The 18,493-nt window shown below is 35.1% G+C and overlaps 1 protein-coding gene across 3 annotated transcripts; it reads left to right on the top strand.

Annotated features, from left to right (window-relative positions):
- The first annotated feature begins 7,112 nt into the window (after positions 1-7,112).
- ECT10 (evolutionarily conserved C-terminal region 10) lies at positions 7,113-17,330 on the top strand. 3 transcript variants are annotated; one of them, XM_088207380.1, is made up of 9 exons: positions 7,113-7,299; positions 9,631-9,668; positions 9,779-9,956; positions 10,176-10,249; positions 10,336-10,752; positions 11,372-11,715; positions 11,788-11,887; positions 15,279-15,491; positions 16,344-17,330. In XM_088207380.1, exons 1-9 carry the CDS (start codon positions 7,257-7,259, stop codon positions 16,689-16,691), a joined length of 1,755 nt encoding a protein of 584 aa, XP_088063506.1. In that variant the 5' UTR covers positions 7,113-7,256; the 3' UTR covers positions 16,692-17,330. The 3 variants fall into 3 exon arrangements, with proteins under 3 accessions (XP_088063506.1, XP_088063505.1, XP_088063507.1); XM_088207379.1 differs by having other exon boundaries at positions 11,372-11,887; XM_088207381.1 differs by lacking the exon at positions 7,113-7,299 and adding an exon at positions 8,422-8,562 and having other exon boundaries at positions 11,372-11,887.
- The last annotated feature ends 1,163 nt before the right edge of the window (positions 17,331-18,493 follow it).

The raw sequence follows: 18,493 nt of genomic DNA, 5'->3' as shown, positions 1-18,493 counted from the left end.
CGATCGGACGGCTCAGATTAAATCGTGATGGACGGCTCAGATTAAAAGGGAAAGGTTATAAATAATCTCATCCACACCCAACCCCAAACCCTAGCCACCAGAACCCTTGCCCGAGAAGACAACCCAGCCACTGGAGGAACCGACCGTCGCCACTTGCCACCGAACCGGAGCACCTTTCAGCCGCCAAACGAGGTGAAATTTCTCCCATTGGCTCGGTTTTCGATGCTGAACCCACTTGTGGCCAATCAGAGCCAAACCACCGGCCAATTGGCCGAAAAACACCGTCGAACCCCAACAGCACAGCCGCTGGTTTTCTCAGTTTTTACCTCCGATGAGGCCCTTTCCGATTCCCATTAGATGTAATTTTTACACCACTATGACCACCGTCCCTTTCTCTACATGTTGACCGGAGCAAAACACCAAACTGCGACTCTCGCCGGAGGAGCCGCCACACCCGAGAGCTCTGCCACCGGCAAGTCTCAGTTTTCTTGATTTTTTTCGGCCCACCGAGGGCCCTAGGGGTGTTTTATCACAGGAACCAATGCAAGTTTGGCCAAATTCGGCCGAAAACGGCCAACCCGAGGCAGATCACCACCGCAAGCAGCGGCACCATCGCCGGAGCACGGCAGAGCTGCCGTGCCAGAATTTTGAAATTGGTCGAATAGGCCCTGGCTCTGATTTAGGGTTTTTTGGGGACATGTGTAGGTACTGGAAGTGTGTTTCAGTTTCCGGAGAAAAATTTAGAGAATTTAGGGACTGCCCGCAGACGCAGTGAGAACCTGATTTCAGACTCCCAAACAAGTAAGGATCCCTCACCCTATTTCCTATCACGGCATTAAAGTTTAATAAATGATTAAACGGTATTTTATGAATTAATAGATATGTATAATTAATTAAGATTGCTAATGGGGCCCGAACCTGATGTATTTGTCGGTCTGTTCCTGTTTGATGTATTTTACAATCTAAATGCAGTATAGTATTTGATTATTTATTCTGTGGTTACGTATGCATGAATCACTGTTTAATATATTATTGTTTGAATTATTGTGAACCCGATGTTGTGTTGCCTTATTTGGTGTGCGTTACTGGTTTACGTATTCATGTTGATTGGGTAATTGAGCATAAGAAAAATAAGGATGGAATACGAATTTATGAACAGATAAGTCGACAGCCTCACTAGATATCCTAGGAGATGGTGGACGGACTGAGTCCATAGGGGACCCTACCAGAAATGTGGTCTCTCATATCGGACGGGGTATGAAGACTTTAAATGTTTTGGCGCTCATACCGGACGGGATATGAGGACGGCCCGCTTCACCCTCATACCGAACAGGGTATTGAGGTTTATGGTTTTGTCGCTCATACCGAACGGGGTATGGGGATGGCTCTGGAATTAAGGTGAATGATTCACGTGTAGCGGGAACCCCTATGGATCCCCATGGATACTAGTAGACTGATAAAAGAGGAAATTTGTTACTTGATGATTGAAATACAAAAGTACGATATGTGTTATGTTACAGAGTGTGCATGATCTTATGATGTTTATAATGTTATTGTTTTCATAAGTTGTTTTCATGAATCTCACCGAGGTAAGTGGACAGTAAATGGTTTTATTATTGATAAATGAACTTGTTATAAATAATGTTCCATTGATCGTTTTTGTTTTCTAACAACATTTACTTCTGTGACAGTGAGATAGTGTGACATCTTTACTAGGGTAGTGTAGCTCATTGCTTACTTAACCACTTCAGATCAGGAGGACTTAGTTCCCGAGCCCGTTCCGCAGGAAGACGGTGAATAGAAGCCTAAAGATTTATTAGTTTTCCTTATAGTATTCATTCATAGTATTTCCTTTAGTTAGTTTATTCTTTCATATCTTTAATACGTTTTGATTATTGTGTAAGGGATGTTAATTATAATCTATTTTATTTCGCTTCCACACTTAGAATAAATATATACATTTTCTTTTAATTTCCGGGGCCGTTACAATACTAGTAGACAAATAAAAATGGAAAATGGTTGTTATTGCTCACTTGAAAATGAGATTGGAATGTTGTTTGAGTTACTATCTCTATAGGTCGATTTTAAAAACCTCGCAACGGTAAACATATGCAGTAAATAGTTTTTCTTATGATAAATGAATTTATTTAAATCAAGAGCTTCATTTGTTGTTTTTATAATTTTTACCAATATTTAGTTTTTTATATCGGTGAGTAGTGTGATATTCTTATTAAGATAGTGTAACTCACCCTTTCATTAATTATTTCATATCAATATGACCAAGACCCAGATCTCGATCAACAAGAGGGTTGTGAATAATTCACCACCCGGATTTCTTTCAAAAGCTAGTAAAAATCGTTCTAGAATTTTCAGCATTTTGCATTTTATTTATTTCTTTGATTTCGTTCGTTATTTTAAAAAAGACATTTTTGTAACCCTATTGGGTATCCAAAATTATTGTGTAAGAAATGTAAACCCTGAACTCTATTATTTTACTTCTGCATTCAATTTATGGCTTTATTTGTTTTTAAGTTCTGAGTTTTTACAATTTGTGAACGAGTAAAATTATATGAATACGAATCTAATACGATATGATAATATTTATAAATGAGAATAATATGTACGGTACCTATATATAAATAAGTTAGAATGGGTAATGAAAAAGATGTGGTTTTTAATTATTTCTTTTGTTATATTTGCGATAATGATGATGAGTAAGGTTGTCTTGCAAATTGGATTTCTATGAATATAAAATTTGCATTGGTTTTATCAAGTCTGTATGAATGTGTGTTTGCATATATCTGTTTTAAACACTACTTTATTCTTATTGAGTCCGTGAAGCTCGCCCCAATTAACATCTCCCCAGTGCAGATTAGTTCAGGCCATGAGGGAGTTCAAGATCAAAGAAAGACTTTGAAGAATCTTTTAGCTACTTTAGACGTTTATTGTAAAGTAAATCTGAGTGTATTATTATTATGAGATTTCGAAAGATTGTTGTAAGCTTCAATAATTATAATTCCGTAAAAGAAATATATTATTGATTTATGGAGATCAACATAATATTGCGCAAAAATTCATCAAGTCCACATGTGAGGTGACGTTCTTTTCTCTCCAGAGAATTCGGATCATCACATCGTATCACATAATCTATTATGCGCTCTTCTCTAATCTATTATTTTTTTCCTTCTTCTATTTTTGTTTTCTTCTTAAGGTTTTAATTTTTTTTTAACTAAACCTAACAATTAACTCATATATATAGAATGAATTTTTTTCATAATTACAAAAACAAGCTAATTATTTATACTAACTAATAGAATAACACATAAGTTTATGAAATGATAATATAACTACTATTGAGTCCATAATTAAATAATAATAATTTATTTTTTTGAACGGAGTATTACACACCTTAACCCACTTAAAATGAAATGTATAAAAATATGTAATTAACAGGATATGAGACAGATGTATGTAGAGGTTTACAAACTCGAAAAGAGTATATAGAGTATATATATTTAATGATTTATCTTGCTCAAACGTGCTCCAGTAGAGCTATACAAATTCTAATTTAAATTAAAAAATTAGATTAAGTTGGTTCATTTGGTATAAGCCGGACCTGACAGGACAACGTATGTAACACCCCAACCATTTTCTTTTTTTAATAATAATAATAATTATTATTATTATTTTATTTTAATTTTTGTAATTATTATATGAATATAATGATTTATTATGTAATAATATATGGTTTTAATTTAATTTATTTAAATAGAAATAATAATAATAATAATAATAAGGGGTAAAATTATTTAAAGATTTAATTGAAAATAATTTTGAGAAAAAGGGGTGAAAATTTGAGTTATGAGGGTATTTTTGAAAAGAAAATTGAAAATCGGAGGTCAAAATATAATTTAAAAAAATTGTGCCACGTCAGCAGCCCTGACCAACCAGGACACGCCGCGTGGCAGAGACGCTGACGTGGGAGGCCACGCGAAAGGGTGCCACGTGGGTGATCCGCGTGCGCACGATCGAACGGTTGAGATCCGTTCCCGCGAGCACAAACGGCTCAGATAAAAAACGCGCACGAACGGTCCAGATTGCACTCGCACTGACGACCTAGATTGAATCACGCACGGACGGCCTAAATTGCATCGCGATGAACGGTCCAGATTCATTTTCTATTTAATCACGATTGGACGACCCATATTGAATCGCGATGCACGACTCAAATTAAAAGCGGATGATTATAAATAATCTCATCCGCACCCAAACCCTAACCCTAGCCGCCAGAGCCCCTCGCCGGAGAAGATAGCCTAGCCGTCGGGGAGTCGACCACTGCCACCCGCCGCCGCACTGGAGCAATTTTCGGCCGCTAAACGAGGTAAAAAATTCTCTCATTGGCTCAAAATTCGATGCTGAACCCACCTATGGCCAAATCGGAGCAAAAATACCGGTTAATTGGCTGGAAAATGCCGTTGAAGCCTAGCGACGGCGCCGCGGGTTTTCTCTATTTTTGTCTTCGATGAGGCCCTTCCCGATTCCCGTTCGATGTAATTTTTTCACAATTGTGACCACCATTCCATCCTCTACAGGTTGACTAGAGCAAAATACTAAATTGCGACGCGAGCCGGAGGAGCTACTGCACCGGAGAGCCCCGCCGCTGGTAAGTTTTAATTTTCAGTGTTTTTCCGGCCCACCGAGGGCCTTAGGGGTGTTGTCTCACAAGAACCAATGAAAATTTGTCTGAATTCGGCCAAAAATGGCCGAAAACAGCCAACCCGATGCGGATCGCCATCGCGAGCCGGATCTTGGCGGAGCCGCCGTGCCGGAATTCTAAAATTGGCCGAATAGGCATTGGATCTGATTTTTGAGTTATTTAGGACATGTGTAGGTACCGTAAGCGCGTTTCAGTTCCCAAAAAAAAATTCAGAGAATCTAGGGACTGCCCGTAGGCGCAGTGAAAATTCGATTTTCGACATCGAATTAGGTAAGAACCCCTCATCCTATTTCCTATCACGAGATTAAAGTCTAATAAATGATAAAACTGTATTTTGTATAAATTAAGTAGATGTGCATAATTAATTCTAGTTGCTAATGGAGCTCTACCAGACATATTTCTCTGTCAGTTCCTGTTAATTTATTTTACAGTCTAAATGCATTATTGGATCTGTTTTATTTATTCTATGGTTTTGAACGCACGAATCACTGTTTATTTCACTACTTCTTGATTTTGTGAATTTAAGATATGCTTGCCTTGTTGGATGCACGTTACTTGATTAAGTATTCATGTTTGAATGGGTAACGGAAAACTAAGAAAAAAATAGGAAAGGGATGTGAATTGATAAATGGATAAGTTGACAGGCTCACTAGATATCTGAGAGATGGTGAATGGACCGGATCCATAGGGAACCCTACTGGGAACGTTGTCTCATACCGAACGGGGTATGGAGACTTTAAATATTTTGGCGCTCGTACTGGACGGGGTATGGGGACGGTCCGCTTCACCCTCATACCAGACGGGGTATTGAGATTTATTGTTTGGCGCCCATACCGGACGGGGTATGAGGACGACCCTGAAAATTAAGTTCGTTAAGGGAATGGTTCACGTGTAGTGGGGACCCCTATGGATCCCCATGAATACTAATAGGCTGATGAAAAGGGGATAACTGTTGTTTGATGACTGAAATATAAAAGTATGACATGTGCTATGTTACAGATTATGTGTGAATTCATGATATCTATGATGTTATTGTTTCCATATGTCGTTTTTATAAATCCCACTGAGGTAAGTGGACGGTAAATGGTTTGATTATTGTTAAATAAATTTATTCAATTTGTGCTCCATTAGTTGCTTTTAGTTTTCTACCAACATTTACTTCTGTGACAGTGATAAAGTGTGATGTCTTTATTGGGTTAGTGTAACTCATTCCTTACTTAACCATTTCAGATAAGGAGGACTTGGTTCCCGAGCCCGATCCACAAGAAGACGACAAGTAGATGTGTAGATGTTTATTAGTTTCCTTATAGTATTTCATTTCTAGTATTTCCTTTAGAGGACTTATTTTTTTATATTGTTAGTACGTTTAAGTTATTGTGTAAGAGATATTAATCAGAACATTTTATTTCGTTTCCCCACTCATATTCTTTATATACATTTCTTACTAAATTTCCGAGACCGTTACAACATACATGGTTGGTAATAGTTGGATCGAAAAATTAGATTTAAATATATCAAATCACAATTTCGACCTATAATTAAAAAAATAGTTATGAGTAATTTTTATTTTTAGAGCTTAATATAAAGTTTTAGTAATTTTTTTTATGTATTTGGTTAATTATCATTAGTTTTTTATTAAAAAATAATCGTAGTCCATTGGGTTTAGATTGAGACTGAATTAACCAAAGTCATTATGGATTAATCTAATTGAATTTTAAGCGGTATGGTCTTTGGTTCAGGATTTATGTTTTTTGGTCTCCGTTTGGTTCCATTCTACTCTGGTTGGATTCAACTTTGGATCGATGTATATCCTTTAGTTCAATTATATGTAATTAATAAATTTGTAATCTTATTTTTAATTATATTCAAGTTAATTAGACATTGATTATTTACATTGTATATCTATAATATTGTTTTATATTTATTATTGAATATTTTGTTTAAATATCATTTCAAATTATATTTTATTTTGATTAACATTTGTTTAACTATTTTATAAGAATTTTAAGATTAAAAAAAATTAAATGATGAAGGTAACAGTAAAAAATTTTGGCCTATGATGGATAAAAATCTTTCTACTAATTTCAGAAATTTAGCATGTGTGGAGGGTTGACATGCATGCCCAGTGTCTATTCCTAAATATATATTTAAAATTTTTATAATTATATAAAAATAATATAAATATTATTTTATGCCAATAAAAATTATTATCATATTAATTTTATATTATAATCTCAAAAATTATTTAAAATATAAAAATATTTTAGGAGATTCCATAGCAAATCCATTATTTTACATAAAATTACATTTATTAATTATTAGTGATTTAGTATCCCCAGTAATTTATTATTTTAACTAAAATATAAGTATTTGTATGGGTATTTAAAATCTAAAACCCTCTTTTTTCTGTTTTCAAATTACAAACCCAAAACCCTCTCTCTCTCTGGATTCCTCCTTTCACATTCATTTCCCTCTCAAAATTCTCTCGCACTTCACGTTGTAAGGATCTCTGTCAAGGAGGTTTGCAGATCTCTGGTTCATGGAGCCCGCCTTTGATCAGCAAGACCGAATCGTCGGTACTGGTATGAGTTTATCCTTATATTTGATTTTTAATTGGTGTTCACCGGGTTTTTTTTTTCGTTTTTAATTCGAACAACAGCATTCTTTGTCATTGCCGGATTTGATTGCTATTTATAATTTTGTTTCTTCTTTGACCGGGCCTGTTTCTGTGGTGTTCATTTTGATTGGATTCTTTCCTTCTTCTCCAACTTAACGGTTTTTTATGCTTGAAAATTGAGAGGACAATCGGAATCGAAGCGCTTCTTCATAATTTTGGGAAATGCGTGCCGTTTTCCATCCATTTCTTATGTACTACAGCTAATTTTTTGGGTTATCTCGTGTTCTTTAGGGCCGTGCCACGATTGCACCGGTTCAGGACTTTCGTTAGGGTTTCTCGTTAATTATTGTTAGTATCCGTTCCAATGTTGTTTTATATTGGGCATCAATCTGCAGCCAGGTCGTTGTTGGGGTCTAAAATTTCCTGTTTTAATGTACTTATGTATTCATTGTCCTTTCCGCTTTTTCAAAACCTCAAATATATGTCTAAATAATTTTTTTTTTGGTCTATTATTCTTGTTTCCATGTTAGGTAGTCGTTTTAGATTGGCGGAGTCTGCTTGTGGTTTGTGCTGGATAAATTTGATTTGACTGTTACTATTTACTTTATCGTTTGATTGAGGTCTAACCTGTCTCCCGTTCAGCTTAGCTAGCTAGCCAAGATACTTTCATAAGTAGGTGGTCTATTTGGCAACTGATACCTTATTCTCCTTGACCGTGCAGGTTAGAATTCTTGAGCAGATATTGAACTGTTTTTTATGAATGGATTTCTGTGATAGTTAGCGTGAATGTTCTATTCCATGTTGAGATATGAAGAAACTAAGATAAGTTAAAATGGAAGGGCACTCTATTCCTGTATCAGGGGTGGATTTTGTGAAAGATGTGCCAAAGAATCTGCTGGTCTGTGTTAGTTTGTTGATAAAAATTTATCCTTACCCATATTCATTGATCAAAATCTTTACAGTGGTCAAATCCCAGTAACTGTGTGGCTATCCAAATAATGATGAAATGCCTGGTGTAATTCTTGAATATTCATGAGCTTGAGGTGCTTAAGGAATTAGGAGGTCAGTGTCCTTTCAACAGAGTTATGTTAAGATAATCTTGAGCAGCATCGTACTTATAAGATCGATGATTTTGTGGGAACATAAATAAGCACGAAGTAATTGCTTACTGCAAACTGTCATTTGGCCAATGCACAAGCAAAAGCAAAACAGGCGGTCATTGCTCGAGGTGCTTTTAGTTTTTAGAGACATTTGATACGAAAATATATCCTTATCTATATTTACATAAAAATCTTTGTGGTGGTCAAATACTGCTGACTTGTGGCTATTCAAATATTGTTGAAATACATGGTGTTCTTGAATCCTGGTGAGCTTTTGTTGCATAAGGAATTAGGAGGTTAGTGTCTTTTTTAAAGAGCTATGTCAAAATAATCTTAAGCAATCAGCACATTTATAAGCTCGAAGATTTTTTAACTAATTGGTTATAGCAAACTGTCATTAGCAAATCTAGAAGCAAGAGCAAAACAGGAGGTGATTACTTGAGTACTTTTTATTTCAAAGACATTTGAGAATACTGTTTGTTTAACTTCTGTTGGTTCACTGTCTGCATCTCAATTTCTTTCTCACTTATTTACTCGGTCAATTGTGGGAACTGAAATCTTATTTTGCGTAGTTAGTCGACCTACCTCGAAATCTAAGTTAATCCAGGACTTTGGAATCATGTAAAGACATGAAATTCTGCAGTAGTATAAGGAGTTTGATCAAGAAGTGATGTTTTCCCCCTCTGCTTGGCATGAATATGGATTTGCATGCTGCTGTTTTATCTAAAATTTCTGCACCTTAATACCAGTATTGGTTGCTTGTTTCTCTGCATTTGACCTCGTCTCTTTCTGTATATGGTTGTAATGCTCAAAATGTGCCTGTTTCTCTTGATTGCTTTGCATGGTAATGGGTGTTGTCGCTGGAGAGTAATGCAAGGGCCTTTTAAGGACTATTTCCTACCTCTTCTGAAATTGTGGGACAGGATTTTTTTGGTGTCTTTATGGCTAAGACCCATGGGCTTTTAGGAATATCTCTCTGTCCGTATTGCAAATAGATATGGCAGATGTTTTGTATTAATTGTTTGTCATTTTTTTCCCTATTTGTTAGGAGGATCACTTAACCTCCCTTGATATATTTTCTTAACTTCTTCTCTAATAATATTTCTAACTTAGATAATTAATAGCTTCTGCAACTTTTTGCTTAATTTATGTGTTTCCTTTTTTATGATAACTTAAACAATTGATGCTGGATGCAGGGGAAAGACCGTTTGTGGTAGACAATTCTACAGAACAGGTACTTGGTTGAATACCTTTTGATATTGTAATATTAGTACTTGTGTATTTTATTTTGGTAAGCATAGGTGAATGTGTTCCTTTAGCACTTCATTTTTAATCTATTATCAGCCACTTTCGCCCAAGGATGAAAGGATTGTTTCAGCGAGTCTTTATCCGGATGCAGCCATCATAGGCTCTTCAAGGGATGTTGCCGAACAGGCTGGAGCTTCAGATGCAGTTGGAGATGTTGGCATTATCCACCCACCAACTCCATATGCTGCTTATGAACAGAATATGTCACGTGGTGGTTAGTCTGGTGATCCTTTTGCTATGTCAATTGCTGAACAATCTAAGCCTTTCAGTAAAATTGTAAAAGATATTCCTAATATCTATCAAGAATTGTGTCTTGATTATTGCTTTTAAAAGAAAATAATTTAGCTATTTTAGAAGTCCAACCACAATGTCTGTGTGTGTTATCTATATCATCCATTATCAAGAATGTGTAGTTTTCTTTCTTTGCATTCAGGTTATGCTGACAGCATTGGTATTTGGGATGGATACCCACAATATGTTAATCCTGAAGGCATGCACTTATCTCCGGTGAGTATGATTCCTTAACTAAATTATTATGGAAATCAGTGTTTGGACAAAGCTTACTTTTTGTTTCTTTTTCTGTCATAATTCAGTTTATCTACAATGAGAATCCATCTCTTCTCTTTCACTCTGGTTTCGGTTTCAACCCTGAGATGGTGTATGGGCAGTATTCTCCTATAGCTACTCCTTTGCATTCAATGATGATGGAAGGCCAGCTATATTCTCCGCAGCAATTCCCATTCTCTCCAACTTTCTACCCGCAACATGGTCAACAGCATGCTCCAGCAACTTTGTCTTCAGCAGTTCCAGTTTCTCCACCTGAGCTGATGACCTCAGAAAGTAGTGGTGAAAACCTACTCTTTGGGCCTGGATCAGGTTACTTAGTTCCTTTTGGATCATTAGGCGGAGGGAACATATCTGGGAATCCTGCTACTAATCCTCTAACATCTCCAGTAGCTTATCCTCAAGTGATGGGCATACTTGGGTCATATGAGCAAAATGTTGTACAGGTATGTTTTGTTGGTTATAAAATATTGTGTATCATGAAAATAGTCCTTTGGAAGCAGAAGGAATCCCATATGATTTTTTTGGGGTGATCGCTATACTGTCATTAATGGTCCTGATTGTCATATAATTTTTCTTTGTTTTGTCTTTTCTGAATAACCCTGTTTTTTCATCATTTATATCATTGCTTGCAACCAGTTCCTAAACCTTGAGCTAGATATGTTGTCCACTCCATTGAATAAGGTACTAATATATCATTATGCATAGTGTTATAAACTTTTTCTCCCTTAATAATATTTCTTCATTTATAAAAAGAAAATGTTGGTGGATGGGTGGGGATGGCTCTTCCACATTACTGATAATGTGGCATGTGCTGCCCAATGCCCCGATGGCCTTACGGTTAAAATTTGTTCGACACTGTCCTTCTTACATGGAATTTACTCATGTGATTTTGTTTGAAGTTTTTTGTTCTAATTGCAAGCAAACAACATGTTTCTTACTCTTGTTATATGTTTGCTTTCAGAAAATAGCGATGCTTTAGATTCTCAGTAACATATAGGCTTGTTGTTGACTTTTTTGCTTGATGGATTTTGAACTGATATGATTCTGCATTCTCAATGACAGAGGCAAATGCATGGTTATGGACCTGCCTCAAGTTCTGTTGGAGGTTACTCAGTTGGTTTATCTTATCAAAGCCCTAACTTCACCACTCATTCCATTTCATATTTGGGAGCTGATGACCAAAGCAGGTCGAATGTTGACAAGGGAAGGAGACGAGAGAGGGATCAAGAATCAATTTGCATTTCTAATGATTCACATGGAGTTGATCACAATCGAGGGCCTAGGGCTTCAAAGTTGAAGGGCAAGAACATCTCTGAGGAGAGCTCTTCATCTGCTAATGGAAAAAATAATTTGGCAAGCTGTGAAACATATCGTACTTTCTACAACCAGCCTGATTTTGTCACAGAGTACGAAAATGCTAAGTTCTTTATCATAAAGTCTTTCAGTGAAGACAATGTTCATAAGAGTATTAAATACAGTGTCTGGGCCAGCACGCCACATGGAAACAAAAAATTAGATGCTGCTTACCATGAAGCAAATGCGATGCAAGGAAAATGCCCCGTTTTTCTATTTTTTTCGGTATGTCACTGTAACTAACTTATTTTGTGGTTTTTATGCTTCTAACCTCCTTGAGAAGTTCGATGCCTGGGGGGTCGGGGGAAGAAGGTGGTGGTGGCAGGAGTGTGTAAGGGGCTATGAACTGATGAAAGAATGATTGCATTGATTACGAGGGGTTATTAAGATTCTAGTTTGGAAAGATGGTTATGTGTCTGTATTGGGTTGGTTATCACCTACTTTGGCATTTTTGTCCATGGAGTCTAATTTGTAACACCATAACAATTAGGTAGGCGAGCTAGTTTGTTGCACTAAGTGACAATTGATAGGTATCTTCTAGGCAATAACAAGAGTGAACTCCAAAAATTTTATTAATGCTGAACTGTTGTAGCAGGCTAGTTTCCAGGGTATTTATAAGACAAAAGCAACATTCTAAAAGCAGAACAAAAACTAAATAGAAGTGATAAAGGAAAATCTGTCTCACTTCTATGTTAGGACCTGACTTTAACATGTAATTCATTAGGATCTTAATTTAGGAAAAATATTAAAGTTGGAATAATTATTGGGTAATTCTGATAATTTTAAAAGATTGTGATAAAAAAAGAATTTAGAAGAAAAGAGAGGGGTTCTGGAAAGAGAGAAGAGAGGAAGTTGGGGAGAGAGAAGAAGAGAGCTTGTGAGAGAGAGTGGAGATTTTAGAGGAAGAACGAAAGAATGTTTTAGAAAGAGAGAGAGAGACTGTTAGAGAGAGAAACAGAGAGAAATATATAGAAAGAGAGAAAGACAGAAATATATAGAGAGAGGCTGTTAGAGAGAGAAAGAGAGAAATATAGACAGAGAGAGAGAAGAGAGAAGAGAACGACAGGAAATTTAGAGAGAAAAGAAGAAATAATCCAATATTTTATTTCAAAAGTTACATGTCTTGGGTTTGATTTACAACTAATATTTATAGACATGAAATGGTACATGAATCCTTATCACCCATTACAACTATTTGGATAAATGAGAATCCTTACCAACCATCACAACTATTTAGGTGCATAACTTATCAACCATTGCAACTGTTGGGTTTCTTAACGTTCTATTGGATCAAGGACTACCCGTGTGCCTTATTTCATAAAGAGGCTAAAAGCACCAATCTATCCAAGGAAATGGGGGGTCTGAATATGCTCCTGGAGACCCTGGCATTCTGTTTTACTACAATATTCACAAGCCAAATCTCTGTGGTGTAAGACAAATAGGATTGTGATTTGTTAAATTGGGGATTGAGGGATAAAAGACTTGGACATCATACTTAGTTTTTGAGACATTACATCTAAGAAGTATTAAGCATTAGACTTAAGGGTTTGATGCATCATGCAACCAAGGAATTGAGGAACTCTCAAAATGTATTAATGAATACTTGAATGATTCTCTCGAGGGGTTACAATCATATTTATAGGATGCTAAGCAGTTCTTTCCTAACTAGAATAGGAAATACAAAAACTAGTTTAGGAATAATATTTCTAAAAGATAGGAGTACTAATATTGAAAAGATTAGGAATACTAATTTTAATGCAAATTGAAATATAAACACAAATAGGAAACTAAATACTAAAAAAGAATAAAATGCTAAAGTTATCAAAGCCGTAATTGTAAACTCTTAAATAGTATAATAGTTTTGCATTTAAAGAATTGTAACTTTTAATCTATTTACGCATAACACATTCTTCATCACCCTGGCATTATGCTCCAATCACAAAGCTAAAAGGCTAGCTAGGATAATTCACCTCACATTGTCTTATCTAGTTTACTCCTATTTCCTTGAATATAAATGGAAATGAAACAACCAAATGTAGCCTGAAACAATCTAGCTGGCATTATACTGTAGTTGATTGTCATCTCAGTTAGAGTACCGACTATTGGCAAGCAGTATAGATAGTGCATTGAGGCTGTATGGAGAGTAAGCAAAAATCCAATACAAAGAATCCAGTATTTCTCTCTGTTGTTCTACTTACCTTTTCTCTTCTAATTCTCTCCTATTTTTGCTCCTTATTTCTCTCTTTTCTCCTCTTGAATTAACTCTTCACAAATTAAATCATAGATCGGCCACACTTAAGCCGTCTAATGAGTCAGGCACCTGAAATTATGCTAAGAACTCTGGCAAGAGTCAAGACCACACACATATTAGGAGATAAAGCATTATGCAACTTGCAGCAAATAACTAGTGTTTCTAATTGGATCTCTTGGTCCAAACAAACATTTTAACCTTTAAGGGAGCCTTCACATCTCACAAAGATTTCATGAAGATTAAATTTGTAAATGAGGGATGAATTGTCAAGAACTGAAAAAATTTTTTTGCTAGTAAATATTTTCTAAAGTGTCTAAGCCCTAAGTACCAAACTCTAAATTCCTGTCTAGGAGGAAAGTGAAACGAAACCAGTGAGGATGCTAAGTCCAAGGTATCTGTTGCTAAGACTCTGGAAAAATAAATTTTCCAAGAAATTTGATCCTCCTGTTCTTGAATAAGTAAGGAAAGATGATGTGATGAAAAACTGGAAAGATCAGGAAATGGTGGAAAAGAGGAGGTTCACCTAATCAATTGTCCAAAAAAGAAAGCAAGAACCATTTCCAACATTCAACTGAAGCAAAGAGATTTGGACTATACACTTTAGAAATAAATTTAAAGGTGCTTCTTTGCATTGTGAGAGTTCCTGCCTTGGCATCCATCTGTTTCAGTGAAGACCATTCTTGATCCTGACCACTGTTGTAGAGAAGGTATACAGTAAAATGCCATAGCCAATTGGCGATGGATATTGTTTTTCCGAGGCCTAGATTCTCATCCATTTCTCAATTTGCAATTCTTCTCCTAGCTAACCAAATTACCTGATTGAGGTATACTGCTGCCTTAAACACACTGCTAATCTACAATGTGGAAGTTGAAGATTTGCTCGATACAGGCTCCTTTTTAATAGATTTATTGAATATAAAAAATATGCACTGTTACGGGGCTAAGCATTCATTACTTCCTGAGTTGTAGTATGTGTGCAGATGTTGATGTTACGTTGGATCAAATTATCCTTTATGATTTTGGGCGTGGATATGCAATGGAAGAGAAAATTTTAGGTGTTTGTTTATTCAGGTTGAGTCCTGCTTCTTTAATGCAAAATTTGAAGATGCAGGAGAAATCAAAATTCTGCTTTGCTGCTTATACTAATTTTCATTGATGGCTAAAGCAACATTATCATATATGAAGATTCAGCAGTCAGCATATGCTATGTCTACTCTTTTTCCAGCATTGGTATTTATGCTCTTAGAAGCTGAGAAACCCGCTTCCTTGGTGCAGTTTCTTTTGATTATGTTGTGTTTTTTAATCCATACCACCTCTTAGCTTTTAGTGGAACTATCAAGTCTTCCTGACCACAATTTCATGCAGGTTAATGCTAGCGGACAGTTCTGTGGGGTGGCTGAAATGGTTGGACCTGTTGACTTTGAGAGGGATGCTGATTACTGGCAGCAAGAGAGATGGAGTGGGCAGTTCCCTGTGAAATGGCACATCATCAAAGATGTACCAAACAATCGATTTCGTCACATACTCCTCCACAATAATGATAATAAACCTGTGACTCACAGCAGAGATTCTCAGGAGGTTCAATTTCCCAATTCGCTTTTTAAAACTGTTGTACTAATTTATTTTTGGGAACTAGAAATTTTTCAAGCATTTTTTCTGTGTCCTTCTGAAGGTGTATGTTAAGTGGAAAGGTTCTCAATTCTGTTGTTTTTGTGCAAGCCTTGGTAATTGTTGCTTAATAAGGTGAGAGATGTGTAACTATATATATTGTTTGCTGAAACAAAAAATGAAAAGGAAGAAAGAACCTTAGGTGTGCCTCAAGCATTTGTCACTCAAAAGACTATAGTTAAGACAGTGATAGATGACAGTGACTGACGGCTCTTTTCCGGATTTCCAGAGTGATTGAAAGCTCTGTTCCAGACTTCCAGTTCATTTCATTTAAAAATAGAGATACCCATTTAAAGATCTTGTTTAATTGTCAGTGCTCCAATCATAGTAGTCTACTATCCCTCTCTGAAACTGCAGGTCTAAATCCATATTGACGGGATTTGGAAGAGGAGAGAAAATTTTCTCCAGATTGCAGGATATTATAGTTGATGGGTGGGACTTAAACATTCCTGGACTTGAATATGGGGAATCTGGAATTCTTAGGATGTTGGTTCTGAATAACTGTCATATATTTTTTTCAATGGTCTGTGTTCTCAGTGCGAGTAGTGAAAAATGTAATTTCATGACCACAACATAGCTAAAACATGCAAATGTTTGCCCACTTGTTATCTATTGGCTGATTTCAACCAGGATGAAACAAACACATTTCTTGGCAGATCTCTTGTATGCCTTATTTTTTGACAATAGAGGTCTTTCTATTTTTGGTTCTGCTGGTAAATTCTTTTTATTAACTTAACATGCTCTTGATTTTGGGATAATCAGGTGAATCAAGAAGAGGGTATCGAGATACTGAAGATTTTCAAAGATCATGATGTGCGTACATCCATTCTAGATGATTTTGGGTATTATGATGATAAGGAAAGAATTGTAAAAGAGAGGAAGGCCAGACAGCAGGCCAGCTCAATGAAAGATGTTCCCCATTTACTTGCTGATGATTCTATAGAGCAAATTTCTGGTCTTCTTTCTGAAAGCCTACATCTGGAAGATGGCAATGAAAACAAACAAGCACAGGAAACAAATTCTAGGCTAGGAGAAAGACTTCATAACAAATTCATAAACCAATCTTCTGATAGCTTTTCTGTGGACCCACCTGCCGGAAGAGAAGGGTGATAAAAGAATTATTGGCATCTGATGTATGTGCAGCAAATAGGGAATTTAGCCTGTTGAGAACAGGACTACAGTTAACAGCTAGAAGCAGTTAGTTTTAGGTGTGTAATTGACAGAGCTCCCTGGTCCTTTTTAATAATTCTATAGATTCTTTACTTGCTGACAACATTTGAGGAGGTAGATGAGGCATGTTGGGCCAGGGGAGCTGTGCAAGGTGATGGTCTGGTTTTTGGTCTGGTTTTTAAGCATCTTTTGTGGATTGTTCTGGGAAAAATTGTGAGGTCAAGTTACATGCGTACGGGATGGAAATTGGGACACATTGAATAGTCTGTTTATTGGATTCTCAGTTGTTTTCTCTGAAGTTTGTTGCAGCTTTGCACTGTGGGACTTTGAAGTAACAGCATGAAGAGGTATGTTTTGGGAAATTAACTTTGGTATATACTGTGTCCTTTTGATGCATTATTTCGTGTAATCTCTCTCTCTCACACATTTTTTTTTTCTTTTCCTTGGTTTTGACTTTTGAGAGGGTTTTGGGGTAATGAAAGGATTTGTAAACTTCCCCATTTTGGGAGGTAAAATCAACATTAATAAAGAATACAAGATGTTACAGATTGGCAATGAAATTATTTTTCTGGTCCTCCATTACAATATATATTGATTTTGTTTTCTTTTTGGTTTTGATGAAGTTGATGGTTTGTAGATTATTTGTAAATTTTGTTTATTTTAATTAGAAAATAATAATATCTTTTCATAAAATGATAAATTTTTGGATTTATATATAGGATTTTTATATTAAAGTAGTATCTTCCAATTTCCAGAAATATTTTGGCATAAATTGTGCTGCAAACATCTATCTAGCTGAGTAAATTATCAAGTTCATTCTAAAACTTTTTTTTCAACCTACTGCTTCAGAATATGAAGCTACTTATTTTTTAATTTCAACGCGAATAATTTATATTTATCATAGATAAAAATTAATTGCATTACAAAAATTATCGAAAGCAAATACCTCATTTTGCTCAAATGTAAAAAAATAATAACAGTAAAAACATAAAAAATGTCATCTTCCATAAAAAATTAATGAAGTATAGACTAGCAGGACATTCTTAGTATGGTGATAAGAACTAATTAAATGATTAATTAGCATAGAAATGAAGAATAAATTGAAAAATAAATGAGAACATTGCTCTTAAAATTTTAGAATACTAATGCTACTTTTTTAATTAAAATAAAAAAAAAAATATTTTTTTTAATTTTTAAAAACTGTTCTCGAATTTTGTTTACTTATATAAGTATGGAAAATATTTTTAAAAGGTAAAAATGATGTAGTAGAACAAATATGTTAGTAATTAAACATTATATTTTTATTATTTATTTGGTTTAATTGTTGCAAGTAAATTCATGTTTTTTTTTATAAATATTATTTAATTAATTTATTTATTGAAATAAATATATTTTTTGGGACACCATATATGTGATCTAAATCTAACCAACAAAACACAATCTCTACCACTTTGTTTTCTTTGATCAAAATTGTGTTCTTACATTTTATTTAAATTTAATCGTATGATATTTTTATAATCAATTTGTGATAATCTACTTATCATGTAGTAATAATATGTCTGAAAAATCTATTCATTTTAATAGATAAATTAATTTAAAAAATAAAATATTAATAAATTAATAACAATAGTTAAAAGTTAGGGACTAAATTAAAAATAAAGAATTATTATTTGTCGAGTAAACTAAAAAAGAAACATCATTTTTCTATATTTCTTCATTAATCTTTATATTTATATATATTA

The sequence above is a fragment of the Carica papaya genome, chromosome 7 (assembly GCF_054855325.1).
Source record: "Carica papaya isolate Zhongbai chromosome 7, ASM5485532v1, whole genome shotgun sequence".
Lineage (NCBI taxonomy): Eukaryota > Viridiplantae > Streptophyta > Magnoliopsida > Brassicales > Caricaceae > Carica > Carica papaya.
This window is presented reverse-complemented; position numbering and strand designations above follow the sequence as displayed.

Bases quoted from the DNA above. Each gene is read 5' to 3' on its own strand.
- ECT10 (XM_088207379.1), top strand. From the start codon at position 7,257: ATGGAGCCCGCCTTTGATCAGCAAGACCGAATCGTCGGTACTG. The intron at 9,957-10,175 runs GTTAGTCTGGTG...CTTTGCATTCAG, and splicing joins ACAGAATATGTCACGTGGTG to GTTATGCTGACAGCATTGGT. The intron at 10,753-11,371 runs GTATGTTTTGTT...TCTCAATGACAG, and splicing joins ATGAGCAAAATGTTGTACAG to AGGCAAATGCATGGTTATGG.